Source organism: Engystomops pustulosus, chromosome 4 (genome assembly GCF_040894005.1).
Source record: "Engystomops pustulosus chromosome 4, aEngPut4.maternal, whole genome shotgun sequence".
Taxonomy (NCBI): Eukaryota; Metazoa; Chordata; class Amphibia; order Anura; family Leptodactylidae; genus Engystomops; species Engystomops pustulosus.
Genome location: NC_092414.1, coordinates 21,926,819 through 21,949,934, shown reverse-complemented (window position 1 = coordinate 21,949,934; position 23,116 = coordinate 21,926,819). Strand labels below are relative to the sequence as shown.

At 45.4% G+C, this 23,116-nt stretch overlaps 1 protein-coding gene across 1 annotated transcript; it reads right to left on the bottom strand.

The window, feature by feature from the left end:
- Positions 1 to 9,142: 9,142 nt before the first annotated feature.
- LOC140126245 (uncharacterized) lies at positions 9,143 to 15,206 on the bottom strand. The gene is made up of 5 exons (XM_072145466.1): positions 14,922 to 15,206; positions 13,938 to 14,192; positions 11,801 to 12,052; positions 10,753 to 11,193; positions 9,143 to 10,458 (listed from the first exon to the last, which is right to left on the bottom strand). The coding sequence occupies exons 1-5, from the start codon at positions 15,172 to 15,174 to the stop codon at positions 9,323 to 9,325; spliced, it is 2,337 nt and encodes a 778-aa protein (XP_072001567.1). The 5' UTR covers positions 15,175 to 15,206; the 3' UTR covers positions 9,143 to 9,322.
- Positions 15,207 to 23,116: the final 7,910 nt, after the last annotated feature.

The following is a 23,116-nucleotide window of genomic DNA, read 5'->3' as shown; positions in this document are numbered from 1 at the left end:
CTGGGGGGAGGAGGCTGAGGTGCAGGAGCTGGAGGAGTGCCGATTTCGGTGACATGGGTGGACTGCGTGGAAGACTGACTGGTGGACAAATTGCTCGAAGCATTGTCGGCAATCCATGACATCACCTGTTCGCACTGTTCTGGCCTCAACAGTGCTCTACCACGAGTCCCAGTAACTTCAGACATGAACCTAGGGAGTGTAGCTCTGCGGCGTTCCCCTGCTCCCTCATAAGCAGGTGGTGTCTCACCCCGCCCAGGACCACGGCCTCTGACCCCTGCAGTAGTTGGACGCCCACGTCCCCGCCCTCGTCCTCTACCCCTAGCCCTCGGGTTAAACATTTTGAAAATGAGAGTTATAACTTGAATTTTTTTTTTAACTTTTTTTTTTTTGTTTTGTTTTTTTTTGTGTTTTTTAGTTTTTAAAACCAAACGATGCTATCCTATTGCTATGGCTATTTTATAGCCAAGTATGAAAGCACACTGCTATGCCAGATGAGATGACGCTGAGTTATGAAAAAAATAAACGTAAAATAAAAAAGGAAATGGCAGACTGTGCCTAATTGAAATACAACCCCGGGCCCTAATAAATTTTCCCACTTCGGTCTTTGCGATGGATATGTGCGTCACTAAGCGCAAAACACAGTGGTCGCAAGTCTGACTCCAAATTGCTCACAATTTGCTAGTAGATGCACTGCAACAACTACAGCCACCAGCAGATCAACCAGAAATCAAATATATATAACGCTACTGTAGGCGTAATTAAGCCGTTTGTATTCTCCTATGGCTATTTTCTAGCCAAGTATTACAGCACACTATTATGCCAGATGAGATGACGCTGAGTTATGAAAAAAATAAACGTAAAATAAAAAAGGAAATGGCAGACTGTGCCTAATTGAAATACAACCCCGGGCCCTAATAAATTTTCCCACTTCGGTCTTTGCAATGGATATGTGCGTCACTAAGCGCAAAACACAGTGGTCGCAAGTCTGACTCCAAATTGCTCACAATTTGCTAGTAGATGCACTGCAACAACTACAGCCACCAGCAGATCAACCAGAAATCAAATATATATAACGCTACTGTAGGCGTAATTAAGCCGTTTGTATTCTCCTATGGCTATTTTCTAGCCAAGTATTACAGCACACTACTATGCCAGATGAGATGACGCTGAGTTATGAAAAAAATAAACGTAAAATAAAAAAGGAAATGGCAGACTGTGCCTAATTGAAATACAACCCCGGGCCCTAATAAATTTTCCCACTTCGGTCTTTGCGATGGATATGTGCGTCACTAAAACACAGTGGTCGCAAGTCTGACTCCAAATTGCTCACAATTTACTAGTAGATGCACTGCAACAACTGCAGCCACCAGCAGATCAACCAGAAATCAAATATATATAACGCTACTGTAGGCGTAATTAAGCCGTTTGTATTCTCCTATGGCTATTTTCTAGCCAAGTATTACAGCACACTACTATGCAAGATGAGATGACACTGAGTTATTAAAACAATAAACGTAAAATAAAAAGAAACTGGCAGACTGTGCCTAATTCTACTCAAACCCCTAATAAATTTTCCCACTTTGGTGTTTGAGGTGGATATGTGTGTCACTAAGAGCTAAACACAACGGTAGCAAGTCCCCCTGCAAATTCCTCACAATATGGTACTAGCTGCAAATAAAAAAAAAAAAAAATTATAACGTTATTGTAGCCCTAAGAAGGGCTGTTGGGTTCTTTTAGAATCACTCCTGCCTAACAGTAAGCTAATAGAACACCCTAACGCTTTCCCTGACCAGCAGCAGCTCTCTCCCTAGCGGCATCCAGACAGAGAATGATCCGAGCAGCGCGGGCAGCGGCTAGTCTATCCCAGGGTCACCTGATCTGGCCAGCCAACCACTGCTATCTACGTGTAAGGGTACCACGTCATGCTGGGTGGAGTGCAGAGTCTCCTGGCTTGTGATTGGCTCTGTTTCTGGCCGCCAAAAAGCAAAACGGCGGGAGCTGCCATTTTCTCGAGCGGGCGAAATACTCGTCCGAGCAACGAGCAGTTACGAGTACGCTAATGCTCGATCGAGCATCAAGCTCGGACGAGTATGTTCGCTCATCTCTAGTAGTAATGTAAGAACAGAGTAGGTGATTTATAGTGTAGTGATGTAAGAACAGAGTAGGTGATGTATAGTGTAGTAATGTAAGAACAGAGTAGGTGACGCATAGTGTAGTGATGTAAGAACAGAGTAGGTGATGTATAGTGTAGTGATGTAAGAAGGCCGGGGCTCAGGAGTAGATGTCACTTCCTGTCCTATATCATTCTTTCTCTCCCTAGAAGAACAGAAAGAATCATGTCTGACAGACTCAGCAAGTATAACACTGGAGTTACCATATTATATCATCTGCTGTCACCACAAACACCTCACACATCATGTACTAGTGTAGCCTCAACTTCCACATCATATATGAGAGGATTTTACCTCAGGAATTAATAATCACCACAGGAGATCCTGTCTCCATGTCTCCTCTTGTACCTGCTCCCAGCCATCTTACACATGGCAGCTCTGGCTGTCATGTCTGTGAGCTGATAACCCCACACACTGTAGATATGACTAGTTAATGTTACAGGGGATCAGCATTACCTCATGTAATGTGCATGTGGGACAAAGTTATGTAAGAAGCTGCCATGTTTCCTCAGCCATGTCTCCTCAGGAGTCAGATCCCATGTATATTATACCCTGCAGCCAAGGCTGTGATTTACCTCACATATTATAAATATGGCTGCTTTATGCTACACTGAAACTTTATTTATTTACTAGTGTAATGTGGACATAATAGTTCAGGTCTCCTCAGCTATCTTACACATGGCAGCTATGGCAAGATGGGAGTCCATGTGTCCTCATGTTCCTGCTCTCACATGTGATGGGGTAGCTCCATGAGTGGTACAGACAGACACTTATGTATATGGGTGCAGTTTACCTGTGTAGGCAGCGCTGTATATGGGGAGATAACTAACCATGTATCTGCTCCAGGTTACCTCACATATTACAAACATGGCTGATATGTAATGTTATTGCTTAACATACTGCATATTGCACTATTGTATATGAGGGGTAGGTACCTCAGACACTGTACATATCACTGATTTATATGAGGGTGTACTTACCTCACACGCTGTACATATCACTGATTTATCTGAGGGTGTACTTACCTCACACACTACATGTCACTGATTTATATGAGGGTGTACTTACCACACATACTGTACACATTACTGATTTATATAAGGGTGTACTTACCCCACACACTGTACAAATTACTGATTGATATGAGGGTGTAGTTACCTCACACTGTACATATCACTTACTTACATGAGGCTGAGATATGTGGGTGTAGTTACCTCACTCACTGCATATATCACTGATTTAAATGAGGGTAATTACCTCTTGTATACTGTATAATGTTACATTTGTACCTTCGCCTCACAAGTACACATGGCTATTTTAGTACCAATCCTCATGGCCCAGATATGGCAAAGTAGTCACATGTATTATACATTGGTTGTATATTTATCATATATATATATATATATATATATATATATATATATATATATATATATATGATATTTAGTTTATTATATCCATCTGTCTATATATATACATTCACCGGCCACTTTATTAGGTACACCTGTGCAACTGCTCGTTAACACTTAATTTCTAATCAGCCAATCACATGGCGGCAACTCAGTGCATTTAGGCATGTAGACATGGTCAAGACAATCTCCTGCAGTTCAAACCGAGCATCAGTATGGGGAAGAAAGGTGATTTGAGTGCCTTTGAACGTGGCATGGTTGTTGGTGCCAGAAGGGCTGGTCTGAGTATTTCAGAAACTGCTGATCTACTGGGATTTTCACGCACAACCATCTCTAGGGTTTACAGAGAATGGTCCGAAAAAGAAAAAACATCCAGTGAGCGGCAGTTCTGTGGGCAGAAATGCCTTGTTGATGCCAGAGGTCAGAGGAGAATGGGCAGACTGGTTCAAGCTGATAGAAAGGCAACAGTGACTCAAATCACCACCCTTTACAACCAAGGTAGGCAGAAGAGCATCTCTGAACGCACAGAGGCAGATGGGCTGCAGCAGCAGAAGACCACACCGTGTGCCACTCCTTTCAGCTAAGAACAGGAAACTAAGGCTACAATTTGCACAAGCTGATCAAAGTTGGACAGTAGATGATTGGAAAAACGTGGCCTGGTCTGATGAGTCTCAATTTCTGCTGCGACATTCGGATGGTATGGTCAGAATTTGGCGTCAACAACATGAAAGCATGGATCCATCCTGCCTTGTATCAACGGTTCAGGCTGGTGGTGGAGGTGTCATGGTGTGGGGAATATTTTCTTGGCACTCTTTGGGCCCCTTGGTACCAATTGAGCATCGTTGCAACGCCACAGCCTACCTGAGTATTGTTGCTGACCATGTCCATCCCTTTATGACCACAATGTACCCAACATCTGATGGCTACTTTCAGCAGGATAATGCGCCATGTCATAAAGCTGGAATCATCTCAGACTGGTTTCTTGAACATGACAATGAGGTCACTGGACTCAAATGGCCTCCACCGTCACCAGATCTCAATCCAATAGAGCATCTTTGGGATGTGGTGGATTCGCATCATGGATGTGCAGCCGACAAATCTGTGGCAACTGTGTGATGCCATCATGTCAATATGGACCAAAATCTCTGAGGAATGCTTCCAGCACCTTGTTGAATCTGTGCCACGAAGAATTGAGGCAGTTCTGAAGGCAAAAGGGGGTCCAACCCGTTACTAGCATGGTGTACCTAATAAAGTGGCCGTTGAGTGTATGTGTGGCCTTTGGTTGTGTCTTCTATATTATGGACTGTCCATGTATACCTTATGTGTAATCATATATATACTCTAGAATATGTGAGTGGTGGATTGTACAATACTAAGACGGTTAAATGCCGTCTCAGACTATAACGGTAAAGATGCATTGTAATATTATATTACATTTATCCCCATGAAATAGCTGGGGAATTAGCCAGACACACGGTCAGTTTTGCTGCTGTACCTAATTCTATAAGATAAATGGATCCTATATATCCAGGTCCTTGGTACGTTTTATATAATGTGGTTGTTATTATGGGTTGTTGATTCTCCAATTATTTTCTCCAATGGTTGGTCTAGTGTCACATCTTCTTTCGCAACTTAGCTAGGAGGTTAGCTGCTAATGGAGTTGGGGATGTGGTTCTTATTATTTTTCTAATAGTCGCCTGACTAGCGACAAAAAATCTTTTGGTCCACCACGGCAGAAACATAAAATAAAATATAACCTTTAGTAAATATTTGTTTAAGAACTGTACAACTAGTGCATTAAAATCACAAGCAGGCAGTGTCTAAACTCATGGGTATTCCAGGGTTTATCCTTTGAGCAATAAAATAATGTACTCTAGGGGGGGTGGGGGGTGGATCAGTTCCACCCTATTTGACAAGTGTACATCATGAAACCGACTTGCGGATAGAAATAACCCAATTGGTCCCTGTGGGTTGACAGGGTCTTCAATGTTTATTCTTCTCTAAGAGTTCCTATAGTATTATTTCTCTCATAGTCCCTACAATTTCATAGAAGTAGGTTTCCTATAAATCTTTGTATCCTACCTCTAAGCAACACCGAAATAGTAAGATCAAGAAAGTTTATCTGATTTGTATGTGTTTCGAAAGTGAAGTGCATCCCAATTTCACTTTGATTTAGTGCCCTAACAAAAGACTCAAAGGTGCAACTGTCCCCTTCCCAGAGAATAAGCACGTTGTCTATAAAACGACCCCAGAATTGGATATGGTTTTCGCGCTCTGAGCGCGTAATTAGGATTTATGTGAGACAAGGTTCCACACCTGGTTACACCACTAGCTTGGAGGTTGGCGGCTAGTGGATTATATGTGGAAACACATATTCACTTCTCTAAGCGGGGGATCCTGGAAAGATGGTTTTGGTTTGGTTTGCCGCATCTCGGTACGCCACTAGCTAGGAGGTTTGCGGCTTGTGGATCACTAGAGTGTTGGTTGTGGTGTCGAGACATATATGCACTTCTTTAGGTGGCATAGAAGATGAGTTTGGTTTGTTTGGTCATGGTGGTGAACAGGCTGAGCTTTGGAAGTGGCCAGCCTCAAGGGTCTGTTAATGGTAAAAGCAGCCAGGGGTGGGCAGTGTGGTGAACGACACAAGGGATAATCTTCATAAGGGTCATTGGTGCCCTTAAAGTGTGCTGGCTCTGCTAGAATGGCAAGCCAGAGCGTGCCGTCCCCTTTATTGCTGTCTGGCTGGGTGCTATATGTCAGGCAGCTGTGGATCGGAGTATTGGTAAATCCCACCCTTAGCATGTCACCTGACTCCTCTTTTGATTGTTTTATTCCAGTGATTCAAATAAAGCTGTGGCAACTTTGTCCCATTAAGTTATGTAGTTGTGTATTTTGTCCAGGCACCGTGTATTTCTCTTGTCTAAATTGTTTTAAAATAAAGTGAGGGTCCATCCCATATCCACAAGTCAAGAGCTGAGATGCAATGCCGTCACAAACCATGGTAAGGTATGGCCCTGTTTTTGGAAGCAAACAGACATGTTTTTCAACCTCTGGACAAACCCTTGAAGTTTGGCAAAGTTTCCAGCCTTGATGGCCTCCTCAGGTGGATGGCTGTAATGCTCAGACTACTCCCTTAATTCTGAGAATGGAACAAGTTTCTTCAGTCCGGTAGTGACAATATACCAGTTGTGGCAATCTCTGTCCTCTCCTCTGCCTCATAACAACTCTGTCTCATTTACATTCTGACCCATAAGAAAAAAAAGTTTTGTGAAACAGAGTATAACCCCTTTTATAAACTATTTTCCCTCTTGAAAGTTCTAAATGATGTTTAACAGTTTAACACAAAACATGACATAAAATATGTCTAATAGACATTAGACAAAAGTAACAATACCAATGAGTGGGTGGTGGTGTTGTTCCACCTAGCTTTCTAGGTTGCTGAATTAGCCTGAAGCAGCTGACATTTACTTTTCCCTATACAGAGCCCAATATTAGTTTAATTATAACACTGAGCTGTTTATAGGTAATATCATTATTTTTAATTTATTAAAAAGAAAAGCTAGAATTTCACATAAGTATTCCGACCCTTTTCTGCGACACTCATATTTCACTAACATGCTGTCCATTTCCTTCTGATCCTCCTTGAGATGGTTCTACTCTTTCCTTGAAGTCCAGCTGTGTTTAATTAAACTGGTTGGACTTGATTCGTAAATGCACACACCTGTCTAGATAAGAACCCAAATCTCACAGTGCATGTCAGAGCACATAAGAATCATGAGGTCTAAGAAACTGCCAAAGGATCTCAGAGACAGAATTTTGGCAAAGGCAAAGTTGTGGCCAGGGTTACAAAATAATTTCTGCAGCACTCCAGGATGCTAAGAGCGCAGTGGCCGTCATAATCCTTAAATGGAAGAAGTTTGGGACAACCATACCTCTTTCTCGACCTGGCCATTCAACCAAGCTCTAAGCATTTGTGGGAAAAGAGCCTTGGTGAAAGGTAAAAAAGAACCCCAAGATCACTGAGGCTGAGCTCCAGAAATGCAGTAGGGAGATTGGGAAAAAGTGCCACAAAGTCAACACTGCAACCTCCACCAGTCGGGGCTCTATGGCAAAGAAGCTTCTCGTCAGTGCAAGACATATAAAAGCTGCATGCAGTGTGCAAAACACATGAAGGACTCCTAGACAATGAGAAATAAGATTCTTGGCTCTGGGGATACAAAGATTACATTTTTTGGTTTAAATTCTAAGTGGTGTGTGTGGAGAAAACCAGGTGCTGCTCATCACCTGCCAAATACAATCCCAACAGTGACACATGGTGGTGGCAGCATCATGGACTTGAATCCAGGACCCCAGTGCTGCCAGGCTGTAATGCTAACCACTGAGCCACCATGCCACCCATATGAGCATCTATGGAGAGATGTGAAAATGACTTCCACCTTTGTTCACCATCTAACCTCGGGGAACTAGAGAGGAACAGAAAGGAAAAAGGGCAGAGGATCCCGAAATTGTTGCATCCTTCCCAAGAAGACTCATGGCTTTACTAGCTCCAAAGCTACTTCTACTAAATCCTGAGCAAAGGGTCTGAACACTTATGACCATGTGATATTTCAGTGTTTCTCATTTAATAAATATCTACATTTTCTATTTATTCAGTCAAGATGGGTGCAGAGTGTACATTGGCTGCAATAAAACAGAGAGTAAAAAATGTTTACATAACCACTGTACCATCAAATCCAAGCATGATGAACCATGCCAGAAGCCAACAATTAATACTTTGGTGCGCAGAGCTGTATAAGGTGCATTTTTTTGCGGCACGAGTTGACATTTTCGATGCTACCATTTTTAGGACTGTGAAACCTTTTTATTCTAGAGAACCATGACTAGAGGACATCCTTTATATAAAACTTTAAATAAAAACTAACAACAAATTTATAGATTTTTCCAAATATTATAAATTGTTTTAATGATGGACCTATCAGTATATGTTTGTAATGTGGGAGGAAACCGGAGTACCCGGGGAAAACCCACGCAAACACGGGGAGAACATACAAACTCCATGCAGTTGATGCCCTTGGTGAAATTTGGGCTCTGCAAGGCAACAGCGCTAGTCACTGAGCCTCCGTGTTGCCCATGATGGTGGCAGCAGATCGTCTTGCTGCAGAAAGTCCAGCTGTGTAAAGTCCAGTGGGTGCAGAAGGAAATCCACTTGTTAAGTGAATACATCTTACTGCGGAAAATCCACTGGTTGAGTCAAAGTCCGGTGGGTGCAAAAGGAAATCCACTTCAAGAGTGAATATGTCTTACGGCGGAAATCACATGAAACAACAGTCTGGCATGGAGAAGGTGGATGCATCAGAATTCCCTAATAACACAAAAGAGAAATAATCATCATTATATTATATCACTATCCTGAATAACAAGTGATTTATAACCCCTGATATTTATAGTATTCACTAACTGTGTGGGCATCTCCCTAGGCATGTAACCCTGACCAGCAGTATTTGCATACTGCATCTACATCTCCTACTCACCTGTTGTGCTGGGTTCTCCATGTGATGATGAGCCTACAGATGACATGGATCGGCTGAGGTTATGGAGGGGAGCGCAGGTGATATATTATGGTTGATGTGAGAACATTCCTTTGTCTTTGGTGCTGATGTTCTTCTAGAGGTGAGCATCTCGTCCAGCAGTATTGTCTTGCTGTTACTTTCTACATGGCCATTTGGATAATAGATTGGCCACTCAGTCTGTGTTCTGTACCATGTCGGTGGCATAATAGGTGTCAGACCACGCAGGACATACAAAGCTGAAGTCAAGAAGCTGTTCAAACTCCATGCACATCTCATCATCCAGGTAGTATATGGACAGGTTTAGGTCCTCAGGAGCTGCCAGCAGTATACGTGGGGGAACTGCTGTCCTATTCTCCACATCAATCCAATTTATTCTATAGAAGAATGGATGATTCCTGATGTTTCCTTTAACTCCAAGCCGATTTTGTGGATCTTTACACAGAAGTCCTTTGATTATCTCTACAGTCTCATGGTTGAGGTGCCTTGGGTAGTTAGGTTTCTTGTTGATGACCGCATGCTCAATTTGTGACACCGATTCCCCATAGAATGGGTAATATCCAGTTGTCATGTGGTATAAAGTAACTCCCAGAGCAAAGAAGTCCACCTCTGGTCCATGGTCCATGCAATAGACCAGTTCCGGGGCAGCAAACCCTGGTGTGCCGTAGCAAAAGTCTGAAGTTTTGTCGTGCACATCAGTTATTGCCAGGCCAAAGTCGCCGATTTTGATGTGGCCCTCTCTGGTCACCAGAATGTTTTGAGGCTTCAGGTCTCTGTGAATTATGGCTTTTCTATGGAGAAACTGCAGACCGCAGATGACTTCTGCTGTGATGAATCTAGATGTGGGAATATCCAGGAGAGTGTTCTTGATGATTAAATCTTCAAGACTTCCCTTGATGGCCAGCTCCATCACATAGAAGACTTGGCTGTCAGTCTGGAAGGCAGCCAGGCCATGGATCAGAAAAGGGTTCTCATGGGATATTTGCAGGATGTCGCGCTCTGCCAAGCTGTACCCATGCTCGGTGTACACCTCCTTCTTGACCACTTTGATGGCCACATGTTCTTTCCTGATGTGATCTGTTGCCAACAGAACTTTTCCAAATGCTCCTTCTCCTAGTCGTTTGTGGAAGGTGAAGCATTTCAGAGTAAGTGGTACGAGGGCAGTCTCCTTCTGAGCAGATGTGGCTGCCGCCTCTTCCAGAAAGACTTCTTCACCTCTCGCCTCGTGGCAACTGCTGGGACTTTGTGACGGTTTTGGTGTCCCGTCCTCTCTGTCCTCTGCTCCATCCTTCCTGTCAGATTTCTCATTGACTGTTTAAGAAAAAAAAAAGATTTTGATGTTGTTATTAGAACATAAACAATGATATGTTCTCACCTCCTAATGTGATCAAAGATTTGATTTCCTTTTCCTGATTTCCTTTTTTTTTTAAATCCCAGAAAAAAACCCTTAGTCCTTTTTCTCATTTTGATAAATTGTATGATCAGAAATCAGGTAATACTACTTGTTGCCCATTGCAACCAATAGCAGTTCGGGTTGCGATTATGGTCACTAAAAGAACTTATACCCCTCCCCCATTGTATATACCTGTCCCCATCATTTCCTACCTTTGTCATCCTCCAGGCTGATGCTACTGGGTGCAGGGACATCTCTGGAAGGTCTCCCTGCCTCTTGGCTGCCATAGTTCTGTACATACACGTCCTCATAGCTCAGGATCTGTTCTTGCTCCTGTTGGTAGTGCAGGAGGATTTGCTGTTCTTCATAGCTGATAGAAGGTTCCTTCTTGTCAGGTGTTTTCTTGTCCTCCAGACCGATGTTATTGGGACCAGGGACATCACTAGAAGGTTCCTCCACCTCCTGCTTCCTACAGTACAGGGCATGCACATCCTCCTGGCTGGGAACCTGGGCCTGGATCTCCTGGTAGGGTTGGAGAATGTGCTGGACCAAATCCATGATGGGGGTCAGCTTGTCCATCACCTGGCCAGTGGTCTTCAGGCTCTGATCTTCTCCAGATTCAGGTTTCTGCTTCTGGTCAGAAGTTACATGGACTATAAAGAAGAAATAAAAGTGTTGTTTATTATCATTGATTATTTAGCGATTTCTCAGTATCTTTTTTTATAATATTTAGGAAATCTTATTCCACCCAATATCCGTCATTTACAATTCCTGTAATATGATTAGGAACTTGATAGGAACATTATGGGATGCTATAGACATCCCCTAACCCTAACTCATGCATCAATTCTGTTAAATGTTACTCCAGCCTCGCTGTCCATAGCAACAGCTGTGGAATCTCAGCCCGGGTATGGCAGGTAACAAGGCCATGTTTTCGGATATGGTATCTCCATCTACTAGCTGTACATGATACATACAACATGTGACCAAAGACTTCAGTGCTGAGTTTATGGAGAAGAGCAGTGGATATTTAATCATTTGTTATATGATTTTCTTTTCCTGCTTTCAGGGTTTTTTTTTAAAAAAAATCCCAGGAAAAAACCCTTAGTCCTTTTTCTCATTTTGAAAAATTGTATGATCAGAAATCGGGTAATACTACTTGTTGTCAATTGCAACCAACAGCAGTTCGGGTTGAGATTATGGTCACTAAAAGAACCTATGCGCCCCACATTGTATATACCTGTCCCCATCATTTCCTACCTTTGTCATCCTCCAGGCTGATGCTACTGGGACCAGGGACATCACTAGGAGGTTCCTCCACCTCCTGCCTTCTATAGTACAGGGCATATACATCCTCCTGGCTGTAGTCCTGGATGATATCCTGGTAGTATTGGAGAATGTGCTGGACCACATCCATGCTGGGGGTCAGCTTGTCCATCTCCTGGCCAGCTGTCTTCAGACTCTGATGTTCTTCAGATTCAGGTTTCTGCTTCTGGTCAGAAGTCACATGGACTATAAAGAAGAAATAAAAACGTTGTTTATTAACTTTGATTATTAAGTGATTTCTTACTTTCTTTTTAACAATATTTAGAAAATCCTATTCCCCCCAATATCTGTCATTTACAATTCCTGTAATATGATTAGGAACTTGATAGGAACTTTATGGGAAGTTATACACATCCCTTAACCCTAACTCATGCATCAATTATGTTAAATGTTACTACTTGTTGTCCATAGCCACAGCTGTGGAATCTAAGCCCGGGTATGGCTGGTTACAAGGCCATGTTTTCGGATATGGGATCTCCATCTACTAGCTGTACATGATACATACAACATGTGACCAAAGACTTTAGTGCTGAATTTATGGATAAGAACAGTGCATATTTTATCTTTTGTTGTATGATTTTCTTTTACTGCTTTTAGTTTTTTTTTAAATCCTAGAAAAAAACCCTTAGTCCTTTTTCTCATTTTGATAAATTGTATGATCATTGTATGCCCATTGCAACCAACAGCAGTTCGGGTTGAGATTATGGTCACTTAAAGAACCTATGCGTGCCCCCATTGTATATACTCGAGTATAAGCCGACCCGAGTATAAGCCTAGACCCCTAATTTTACCAACAAAAACTGGGAAAACCTATTGACTCGAGTATAAGCCGAGGGTGGGAAATGCATTCGTCACAGACCCCCCCAGTATATAGCCAGCAAGCCACCAGTAGTATATAGCCATTCCCCTATAGCAGTGGTGGCAAACCTATGGCATGGGTGCCAGAGGTGGCACTCGGAGCCCTTTCCGTGGGCACCCAGGCCTTCACCCTAGCACAGAATTTGCTAGACAAGACTCAAGGTTTCCTCCTGCTGTCCAAAACTATTTTAAAGCGACACCTTCTTGGGTGCCAGGACTACACAAGAAGCGAGAAGGTGTGGGCAGAGATGGATTATGGTCGGAGCTCCTGCTCTGGGTCCCCTGATTCTTCCTCTGGAAGGAAGCTACAATCCAAATTTTCTTTCTATTGTATTGGTGTCCTCAGAACGCCAATAGGATTCAGACTTATGATACAGTTGGGATCAATAGGTTACTGCTTAAATTGTCATCTTGGCACTTTGCGACATAAAAGTAGGTTTTGGTTGTAGTTTGGGCACTCTGTGTCTAAAAGGTTTGCCATTACTGCCCTATAGTATACAGCCAGACCAGCCTGCCCCCTGTAGTATACAACCAGCGTAGCACGCCCCCAGTAGTATACAGCCAGCCCAGCCTGCCTTCAGTAGTGTACAGCCAGCCCAGCCTGCCCCTAGTAGTATACAGCCAGCTCAGCCTGCCCCAGTAGTATACTGCCAGCCCAGCCTGCCCCCAGTAGTATACAGCCAGCCCAGCCTCCCCCAGTAGTAAACAGCCAGCTCAGCCTGCCCCCAGTAGTATACAGCCATCCCAGCCAGCCCTCAGTAGTATACAGCCAGTCCAGCCTGCCTCCAGTAGTATACAGCCAGCGCAGCCTGCCCCCAGTAGTATACAGCCAGCCCAGCCTGCCCCCAGTAGTATACAGCAAGCCCAGCCTGCCCACAGTAGTATACAGCCAGCTCAGCCTGCCCCCAGTAGTATACAGCCAGCCCAGCCGGCCCTCAGTAGTATACAGCCAGCCCAGCCTACCCCCAGTAGTATACAGCCAGCCCAGCCTGCCCCCAGCAGTATACAACCAGCCCAGCCTGCCCCTAGTAGTATAGAGCAAGCCCAGCCTGCCCACAGTAGTATACAGCCAGCCCAGCACGCCCCCAGTAGTATACAGCCAGCCCAGTACTAAAAAAAAGAAAAAACTTATATACTCCCCCTCCTCCGGTGGCCCCGATGCGTAGCCACCGGAGGTTGAGTATAAACGGTACCTGTCCCCATCATTTCCTACCTTTGTCATCCTCCAAGCTGATGCTACTGGGACCAGGGACATCGCTAGGAGGTTCCTCCACCTCCTGCTCCCTACAGTACAGGGCATACACATCCTCCTGGCTGTGGACTTGGGCCTGGATCTCCTGGTAGGGTTGGACAATGTGCTGGACCACATCCATGCTGGGGGTCAGCTTGTCCATCTCCTGGCCAGTGGTCTTCAGGCTCTGATCTTCTCCAGCTTCAAGTTTTTTCTTCTGGTCAGAAGTCACATGGACTATAAAGAAAAAATAAAAGTGTTGTTTATTACCATTGATTATTAAGTGATTTCTTACTTTCTTTTTAATAATATTTAGTAAATATTATTCCCCCCAATATCTGTCACATACAATTCCTGTAATATGATTAGGAACCTGATCATGGGACTTTATGAGATGCTATACACATCCCCTAACCATAACTCATGCATCAATTCTGTTAAATGTTACTCCAGCATTGTTACACATAGCAACAGCTGTGGAATCTAAGCCCGGGTATGGCTGGTAACAAGGCCATGTTTTCGGATATGGAATCTCCATCTACTAGCTGTACATGATACATACAACATGACAAGTGTAGATTTTCAATAAATGGGGAATGAGAAAATATTTTGGATATTTAGGTTGTTCTGTGGATACATGGCTGGCTCTAGGTTTCAGTAGGCCCCTGGGTGACAGAGCTTCAATGGGCCTCTTGGCAGTGAACTTACTTGGCGGCACTAAAAATTCAGTCTACTATTCCCTAGTTTTTGATACCAAACAGACCCCTCATGGTTATTTTATATGAGCCCCCCTCACACCCTTTGTGTATTTATTAGATACAGCCCCCCTTACCCCAAGAATTCCTTATGTACAGCCTAATGTGGGCCCCCCTTTCCCCCAGCAGCTCTGGGCCCTGGCACTTGGCCAAGTACGCCCAGTGCTGGCGCCAGCCCTCTGTGGATAAATAATGGAGTATAATATCCTACCTTTCTGGTCCTCCAGAACGATGCTGCCGGATTCTGTGGCATCACTGGAAGGAGTCTCCTTCTTTTTGGATTTCTTTCTCCTTCCCCCACATAAGATCAGTCTTTCCCAGGCTTTCTGCAGGCTCGCTAAGAATCGTTGTGTTCGGGTTTTCTTAGGTTTTCCCGCCTTCTCCTGGGGTTCTTCAATGTGTATGACTTTCTCCTCTCCTCCTTTTCTCTCCAAGTGCTTTGTCTTCTTCTTTGCTTTCGGCATGATGCGCTCTCACATGTGTCTCCTCTCACCTCCTGAATGTGAGTGCTGAGACCCTGAGCCGTGTGCGGGTATTTATACCCTCCGGGCATTGTGATGTCATCAGGTTCCGCCATTGTGATGTCACAGCTCCTCACCCTGGCTTCTCCATTGTGATGTCATCAGGTTCAGCCATTGTGATGTCACAGCTCCTCACCCTGGATTCTCCATTGTGATGTCATCAGGTCCTGCATTGTGATGTCAGAGCTTCAGCTCTCTCCAGCTGCCATGTTGTTCCATAATAACAAGAAGTGAACAAGTAACTGGGAGAAGCCATATGATAATTCAAGATATTGCATTGTAATAAAATGCATCTGTGTCTCGATAATAATTCTATTTTTCACTCACAATAAGGCACTATGTACACCTAGTGTACCAAATGGCCACACACAGTTTCCTCTCCATAGGAATTTAAGAAGCCTGTATGACAAAGGATGTCCATCACTCTTAGGGGATGCTGTTCCAATCCTTTATTTCTTTAAAAACATGATTGTCAGAAGTGGCTGAATTGTAGCAAAAGGTAACCAAGCGAATAGACCTACGCGTTTCGCCTTATACCTTTGTCATGGTCTAATAGCATACACATACAATCCCTTCTTTTAAATTCTCGCGCTCTCTTTCAGGTGTGTGACGTCACCGTCACCTGACCCAGATCACGTGACCTCAAATGGCAAGTACCTCCCTCACCTCCCGTGTACCACTTCTATACTTATTCATAAAAACTTATGTATGGGATTAAAATTACATGTTATAAATATGTCAATATTCTCAAAACGGTATACTTGGAAAATGGAGAAAGGAAAAGTAGTTATAATACACGATTTTATCCCCTTAAGGACCAGGCCATTTTTCGTTTTTGCGACTTTATTTTTCATTTCCCATCTTAAAAAGTCTCGAACTTTTTTATTTTTCCATGTAAAGGGCCGTATATGGGCTTGTTTTCTGCGTAATAAATTGCAATTCATAGTGACGGTATTTATTATTCCATGCCATGTACTGCAAAGCGGGGGAAAAATTCTGAATGCAGTGAAAATGATTAAAGAACACTTTTGCACCATTTCTCGTGGGCTTGGATTTTACGGCTTTCACTATGCGCCCCAACAGACATGTCTACTTTATTCTTTGGGTCAGTACGATCACTGAGGTAACAAATTTGTAAAGGATTTATAATGTTTTCATACATGCACAAAAATTAAAACTTATACAAAAAAAATTCTTAATTTTGCCGTCTTGGTGCTAATAACTTTTTCATGTACGGAGCTGTGGATGGTGTCATTTTTTTTTTGTGTCTTTTCATGTAGTTTTCAATGCTTCTATTTTTAGGACTGTGAGACTTTTTGATCACTTATTATTGAATTTTTTTAATTTTTCAAAATGGCAAAAAAGTGCCATTTTTTGGGCATACCCGATACTAGATGCCCCGATACCTAATGTGTTTATGATTTTTACTGATTATTTATATTTATACAACTTCTAGGGAAAGGGGGGTGAATTGAATTTTTTTTCTTTATATAATTTTTTTTTTTGTACTATTTTCCAGCCCCCCTAGGGTACTTTAACCCTAGGTTGTCTGATTGATCCATACTGCAGAATGCCAGTATATAGGGATTTTGCACATCATCTATTACAATGTGGAAATCCCACATTGTAGTAGCCTAAAACATGATAGCCTCGGATCTTTGTGTGACCCGAGGCTGTCACAGCAATGGAACGCCGTTCCCCTCTGACATCACGGGGAGCGACGATTGGAGCAAAGATGCCACCGGCAGCTTTGCTGGCAGCGATCAAAGGGTTAACACCCGCGGGTATTAGCTATGGGTTTTGCTCCATTGTGAATCAAACACCCGGTGAGTATGAACAGGGCTCAGCCCGTGACAAGACGTACATGTACATCTTTTTGCGTTATGGGGTTAAACAATACACTTAGACATATTACTTCAATAGAAATTAATATATAGCTAAGCTTATTTAGCTGTGCATCATAAACATGACTACCTTGTAATTATATATTCATACATTAGTTCAATAGTCCCAAATGTCACAGATGCTCCTGCCACCCATATGCCGGGTTGCAGGCGCACCCGTGTTCCTCCCCATGCCCACAGAGCCAGCCTGCAGTCCTACTCACCTTCCCTCCAGGGCGCGCAACCCCGTCCCCTAGGGCGCGCTGGCTTGGTAAGATTTAAAGTGCAAGTGCGCCGATAATTGGGGCTGGTCGGCCGCCTGCCTTGATAAAATCCCAGGCCCTTCCAGTGTCCGCCACCAGATCTTTGTGCATCTAGCCTTGGAGAAAGCTTGTCTTCTGTGTTGCGGCGGGCTCTGGTGAAAACCGGGTGCCACTTAGACTCCACTCCCATGTGACGGCTTACGCCATCCTGCGCGATGGTTCAGTGGGTCCACTACCCCTGACCCGTGACAATAAGATCCGGTCATGGATTCCGTCAAGGTTCCGCTGCCTAAAGTCGCTAATCTCTCCACCATTGTGGCCAGCAATCCCAGCAGCGGTGAAGGGGAGGCAAATTGCTCAACTGACCTCCGTCTTACAGCAATTGTTGGCCACCCAGCAGCAGCAGTGACTGGATCCTGCGGTGCCTCCCACTACAGCGGCTTCACCATCTTCGCAGAACCCAGACTGCGACTATCCATGCCTTCCAAATATGACAGAGACCCCAAGCTGTGCAGAGGGTGCATCACACAGTGCACTGGCATGGGCCACACCCCTCTGGGACAGGAACGACCCGGTCATGGCTAATATTTCCATATTCCTCACAGAATTCCAGTCCGTTCTTCAGTAACCAGCTGCGGCGTCATCTGCAGAAACCGCCCTGCTGAATCTGCGCCAGGGGGGACTTATCTGTTGGTGACTATGCAGTTCAATTTCGCACTTTAGCTTCCGAGAAGGACTGTCTTGCCTAAACAAAGACGCTCTCTCTGCACGGGACCCTCCTTCTACCCCGAGAGGTCTGATCTCCCTGGCTACTGAGATCGACATCCGCTTCTCTGAGTGCCTGGAGAAGCAATGTTTAGAACAAGCGTAAGCCAGGACCCGATGTCTATCCCACTTAGCTCCAGTCTTCCAAAGACCGCCTCTGCCGCTCTTAGTGTCTGCTGCTGAGGAACACATGCAGGTGGATAAACCTCAAGAGTGCTCCCGATGAAGACAGGAGAACCTTTGCAAGCCCGGAACAGTTTCTTGAGTCTTGACCAGTCCATCCTCAGTGTCCGGGAAACGCACGCACCTAGATTTCTTGGGAGGAGCATCCCTAGGTGAGAACAAAGCTTCTCCACAACTGAACTTGCCTCTTCTACTCAGCTACAGGTCAGGTACTCGGTTTCAGGCCTCCGCCTTTCTGGATTCTGGTTCTGCAGAAAATTTCGTGGATGCTTCCCTGGTCTCCCTGTATCACCTTCCTGTGGTCCACCTAGAGAAGCCGCTGGCTATCTCCCTCGTCAGTGGACAGGTCCTCAGCAATCCAGTCTATTATCGCTCCAAGCTGTCTCTGCAAGTTGGGGCTATGCACAAGGAGAGACTGTCATTTAATGTGGGTGCAGCAACATGTTCCATTGCTCGACTGGCAGTCTCATGACTCTTCACCGGTGTCCACCTTGCCTGCTTTGGTATCCTACAAGCCTCTTTGCCAACATCTTTTTGTAGAAGTAACAGAGACTCTGCCACCACACCATCCCAACTGTACTATAGAGCAGCTGCTGGGCACGTCTCCACCATGAGGTCGGTTGTTATAATATTACCACTCTAGAGTTTGTTTGTTTTTTATTTTTCTTTTGTGTTGTTTCATTCTGTCCTGCTAGGAGTCATTAGGCTTCATTTGGCCAGAGCAAACGGCTGAAAGGAACATTGCTTTACAACCAGCCAGCAAGAGGCACTTGGCATTGTGTCTCCGCACCCCAGGGAGTCTCTGTTTGATCAGAGAAACTTGCTTATCCTAAGTGGTGGAATTGACATCTTAGGCCAATGTGTGGTTCAGGAAGGGGGATGAAAGAACCAACAGACTATGTGGTCTTTTCCATCCAAAACTTAGACAATGGGTAATATCATAGCTGTCCATAACTGAGGCATAATTCATAATTATGAGTCCCCAGTTACACAGGACAGTAATAGGGTCTAGATATGCTACTGGAGTGAGAATTGGAAGCTTAGCGCCAGGGGAAGTTATCTAATAGCAGAACACCCCTGATATTAGGCTAAGACACCCTGAGTTTGTATGGGGTTAATGGGAATTAGGTACCCGGTTGATTGGAAGCAATGGCACAATTGTGCCATCTTCCAATCAAAAGTTATGGGGTTTTAAAGGCACATGGCTTTGGTTCAGTACTAACGATTCTATCACACTAGAAGACTGGATTGCTGTCTATGCCCAGTCCACAGGCCAAAGAATTTCTTCCTGTTTCAATAGCAAGAGTTTTTTGTTTCTTTTTTCCCCTGTTTGTAAGTATCGTATGTGTATTGTGTTTTAACTTTTTCATTTTATCTGACAATTTTATTCTTTGAGTGTACTGTATTTTTTTGTACGTATATTAAATTGTTCCTTTAATAAGTCTCTGCTTGTAGCCTTAAAGAATCTGAGTCTCCAAAAGGAATCACGTTACCAGAGATCATTTCAACATAATCTATGTAGTAAGCATGTTCTTAAATATAGTATGTGAGCAGTGAGTGAATGTGCTATGTAAATCATCAGTGTGCATTGTCTGTGTGGTTGAGGTGCCTACGGCCTTCTTTGCGTAAGTAACTCGTGGGTGGTGGCAATGGATTGACTGGGTGCCGAGATTTCGTGGAGTAAATTTAGCATTAGGACACCATATTGTGGAAGTGGGCGGAGCTTAAGGGCTAAATTCTGGGACTCCATAGAGTAGGTATGCCCATGTGTGAACTCCAGTGAATGGGGTTCGTGGCATGGGGTACACCCATTTTCCATTCCTGAAACCATGGCTATGTCAGCCTATATCAAGGAGAATCAGTCGAAACGATTCATCTGCAAGTCTTCATCTCCTGCCAGTGCTGGATTCTATTTTGTGGCCAAGAGAGATAGTTCTCTCAGCCCCTGCATTGACTGCTGTGGGCTTAATAAAGTTAGCGTGAAGAACCTTTACCCTTGATCACTGAACTCTTTGACCACCTCCATGGAGCTAAGGTCTTCACTAAGTTGGACCTTAGGGGGGCATATAACCTCATCCGCATACGTTAAAGGGATGAATGGAAGACTGCCTTTAAAACGTGAGATGGGCACTTCAAGTATCTGGTATATCATTCGGGTATATCATTTCTGACAAGGATCTACAAATGGATCCCACCAAGTTGTCTGCGGTTCTCCACAGGCCTCGCCCAGTAGGACTTCGAGTTGTACAGAGATTCCTGGGCTTTGCTAACTACTACCTGCAGTTCATACCACATTTCTCATTGCCGGCCCTGCACAGCGTTCCCTCGTGTCCCCTATTGTGGCGTTAACATAGAAAAATTCTGATCCTAAGCTCTGGCCTCCGGTGGCTGAAGAAGCAAGTTGAAGTCTGCCTTTGCCTCTGCTCCTGCTCTCATGCAGCCTGATACAGAGAAACCGTTCCAGCTTGAAGTTGACGCTTCCTCTGTAGGAGCTGGAGCCATTCTCACCAAAAAAGGGCCCAATGGCCAAACGCTCACCTGTTGTTGTTGTTGCAAAGACTTTTTCTGCTGCAGAGAGAAACTACTCCATAGGTGATCGGTGTCACGGCCCTATTCGCAATCCTCGGTATGGATCGCAGGTACACCCGTGCCCTCCTACATGGCGCGGTGTCCCCTGGCCCCTACTCGCCTCTCCAGGCTCCTGGCTATGCTCGGGTCCCAGCATGTAGGCCGCACGGCTCCTTCCCTACAGGCCACGTGTTCCCGCTGCTAGCGCGCACGCGCGCTGGCTTCTCAGGCATTTAAGGGCCAGTGTCCTCCTGATTGGAGTTCTCTAATCCTGCCTCACCCATATAATCCGGCACCTCCCTTCACTCCCTGCCAGATATTCAGCATTCTGATGGAACTTCCAAGGTTTCCACACCTCGCTTCCCACAGCGGTTCCTGCTTAAGTGATTGCCGATCAGCGTTACCAGACGTTCCTGTCCTCCAGTGTTTCCAGACGCCTCTGTGTCTCCTGTCTCCAGCGTTCCCATATGCTCCTGGTGTGTCCTGTCTTCCAGCATTTCCAGATGCCTCCGTGTCTCTTGTCTCCAGCATTTCCATGCACTCCTGGTGTGTCCTGTCTTCCAGCATTTCCAGACGCCTCCATGTCTCCTATCTCCAGAGTTCCCATACGCTCCTGGTGTGTCTTGTCTTTGAGCGTTTCCAGGCGCCTCCGTGTCTCCTGTCTGCAGCGTTCCCATATGCTCCTGGTGTGTCCTGTCCTCCAGCATTCCCATAGGCCTCCGTGTTTCCTGCATCCCACCTTGACTGCCACCGCGGGACTAATCGCACCTGTGGAATGACCTGGTGGCACCCTGCTGCAGCAAGTCCATCCTGCTGTGCGGCGGGCTCTGGCGAAGACCAGGTACCACTTACACTCCGGTCCCAGGTTGCGGCTAGCATAAACTCCTGTGGTGGCCCAGAGGGTCCACTGGTCCACAGGCTCCTCCCTCTGGACTCTTCCCATAGAGACTTTCCTCCCTGGTACTCCCAAGTACCTTGAGTTGTCTGTGTGACCGTGACAGCAAGAACCGTCAAGACCATGGATCCCGTCAAGGTCATGGACTGTTCCATTGACTCAGACCAGTTGCTGGCAGAGGTTCTCGCCAAGCAGTCTCAACTCATTTTTTCTTGGAGAAAGGATCTGAGCGGGGTTACAACTCTGCTCCGACAACTGTTAGACTCCCGGCTACCTCAGGCTCCACTCTAGCAGCTTTGCAATGCTGTTCCGGCTTTCCAAGATCCCCTTGAGCCTGTCTCCATGCCTAAACAGCTGTTTGATTGCCATCAACTACAAGTCCAGCTTCCATGTTGGCCTCGCTTGGCTCCGGTGTTCCAAAAGCCGGCTCCCGTGCTTCCTCAGCTTCCAAGCTCTACTCCTTTCTTCCAAGAACCACTCCAGCCGGCCGCCATGCTTCAACCACTTCCAAGTTCTCCTCTGGCTTTCCCAGAAGCCGCTCCAGAGTCTCTGGCTTTCCCAGTAGCCGCTCCAGAGTCTCCGGCTTTCCCATAAGCCACTCCAGAGTCTCCGGCTTTCCCATAAGCTGCTGCGGAGTCTCCGGCTTTCCCAGAAGCCGCTCCAGAGTCTCCGGCTTTCCCAGAAGCCGCTCCAGAGTCTCCAGCTTTCCCAGAAGCTGCTCCAGACTCTCCAGCTCTCCAAGAAGCCGCTCTAGAGCCTCAGGCTTTCCCAGAAGCTGCTCCAGAGCATCCGGCCTTCCAACAGCCTCTCCAGTCCCTGAAGCTTCGCAGAGCTGTTCCAGCTTTCCAAGAGCCGCTCCTACCTCCGCAGCTTCCCAGTGCTGCTTCAGCTTTCCAAGAGCCACTTCAGCCTCTGGCCGTACTGCTTGCAGAGGAGTGTATGCAAGTTAGAAGAGTACCTCTCTCGGCCAAAGGACACTCCAGACGTCTCGAGGATATCTTCAGCTTGTTCCCTGCCAGGTCCAAGCACCTCTTCGGGTTTGTCCTGTTTCTGCTTTCCTCCTCAGGTGTCCCGTCACCAAGATGAATTGGAGGAGGCGAAAGAAGAGGCTGAAGAAGAGAAGAGAGGCCCTTAAGGGGGGGTACTGTCACGGACGTACCCACAATCCTCAGTACGGATTGTAGGTACACCCAAGCCCTCCTATGTGGTGCGGTGTCCCCCCGGCCACCTCTCACCTCCCCAGGCTTCTAGCTCTGCTCGGGTCCCGGCGTGTAGGCCGCATGCCTCCTTCCCACCAGGCCGCGCGCTCCCGCTGCTAGGCCAACTTC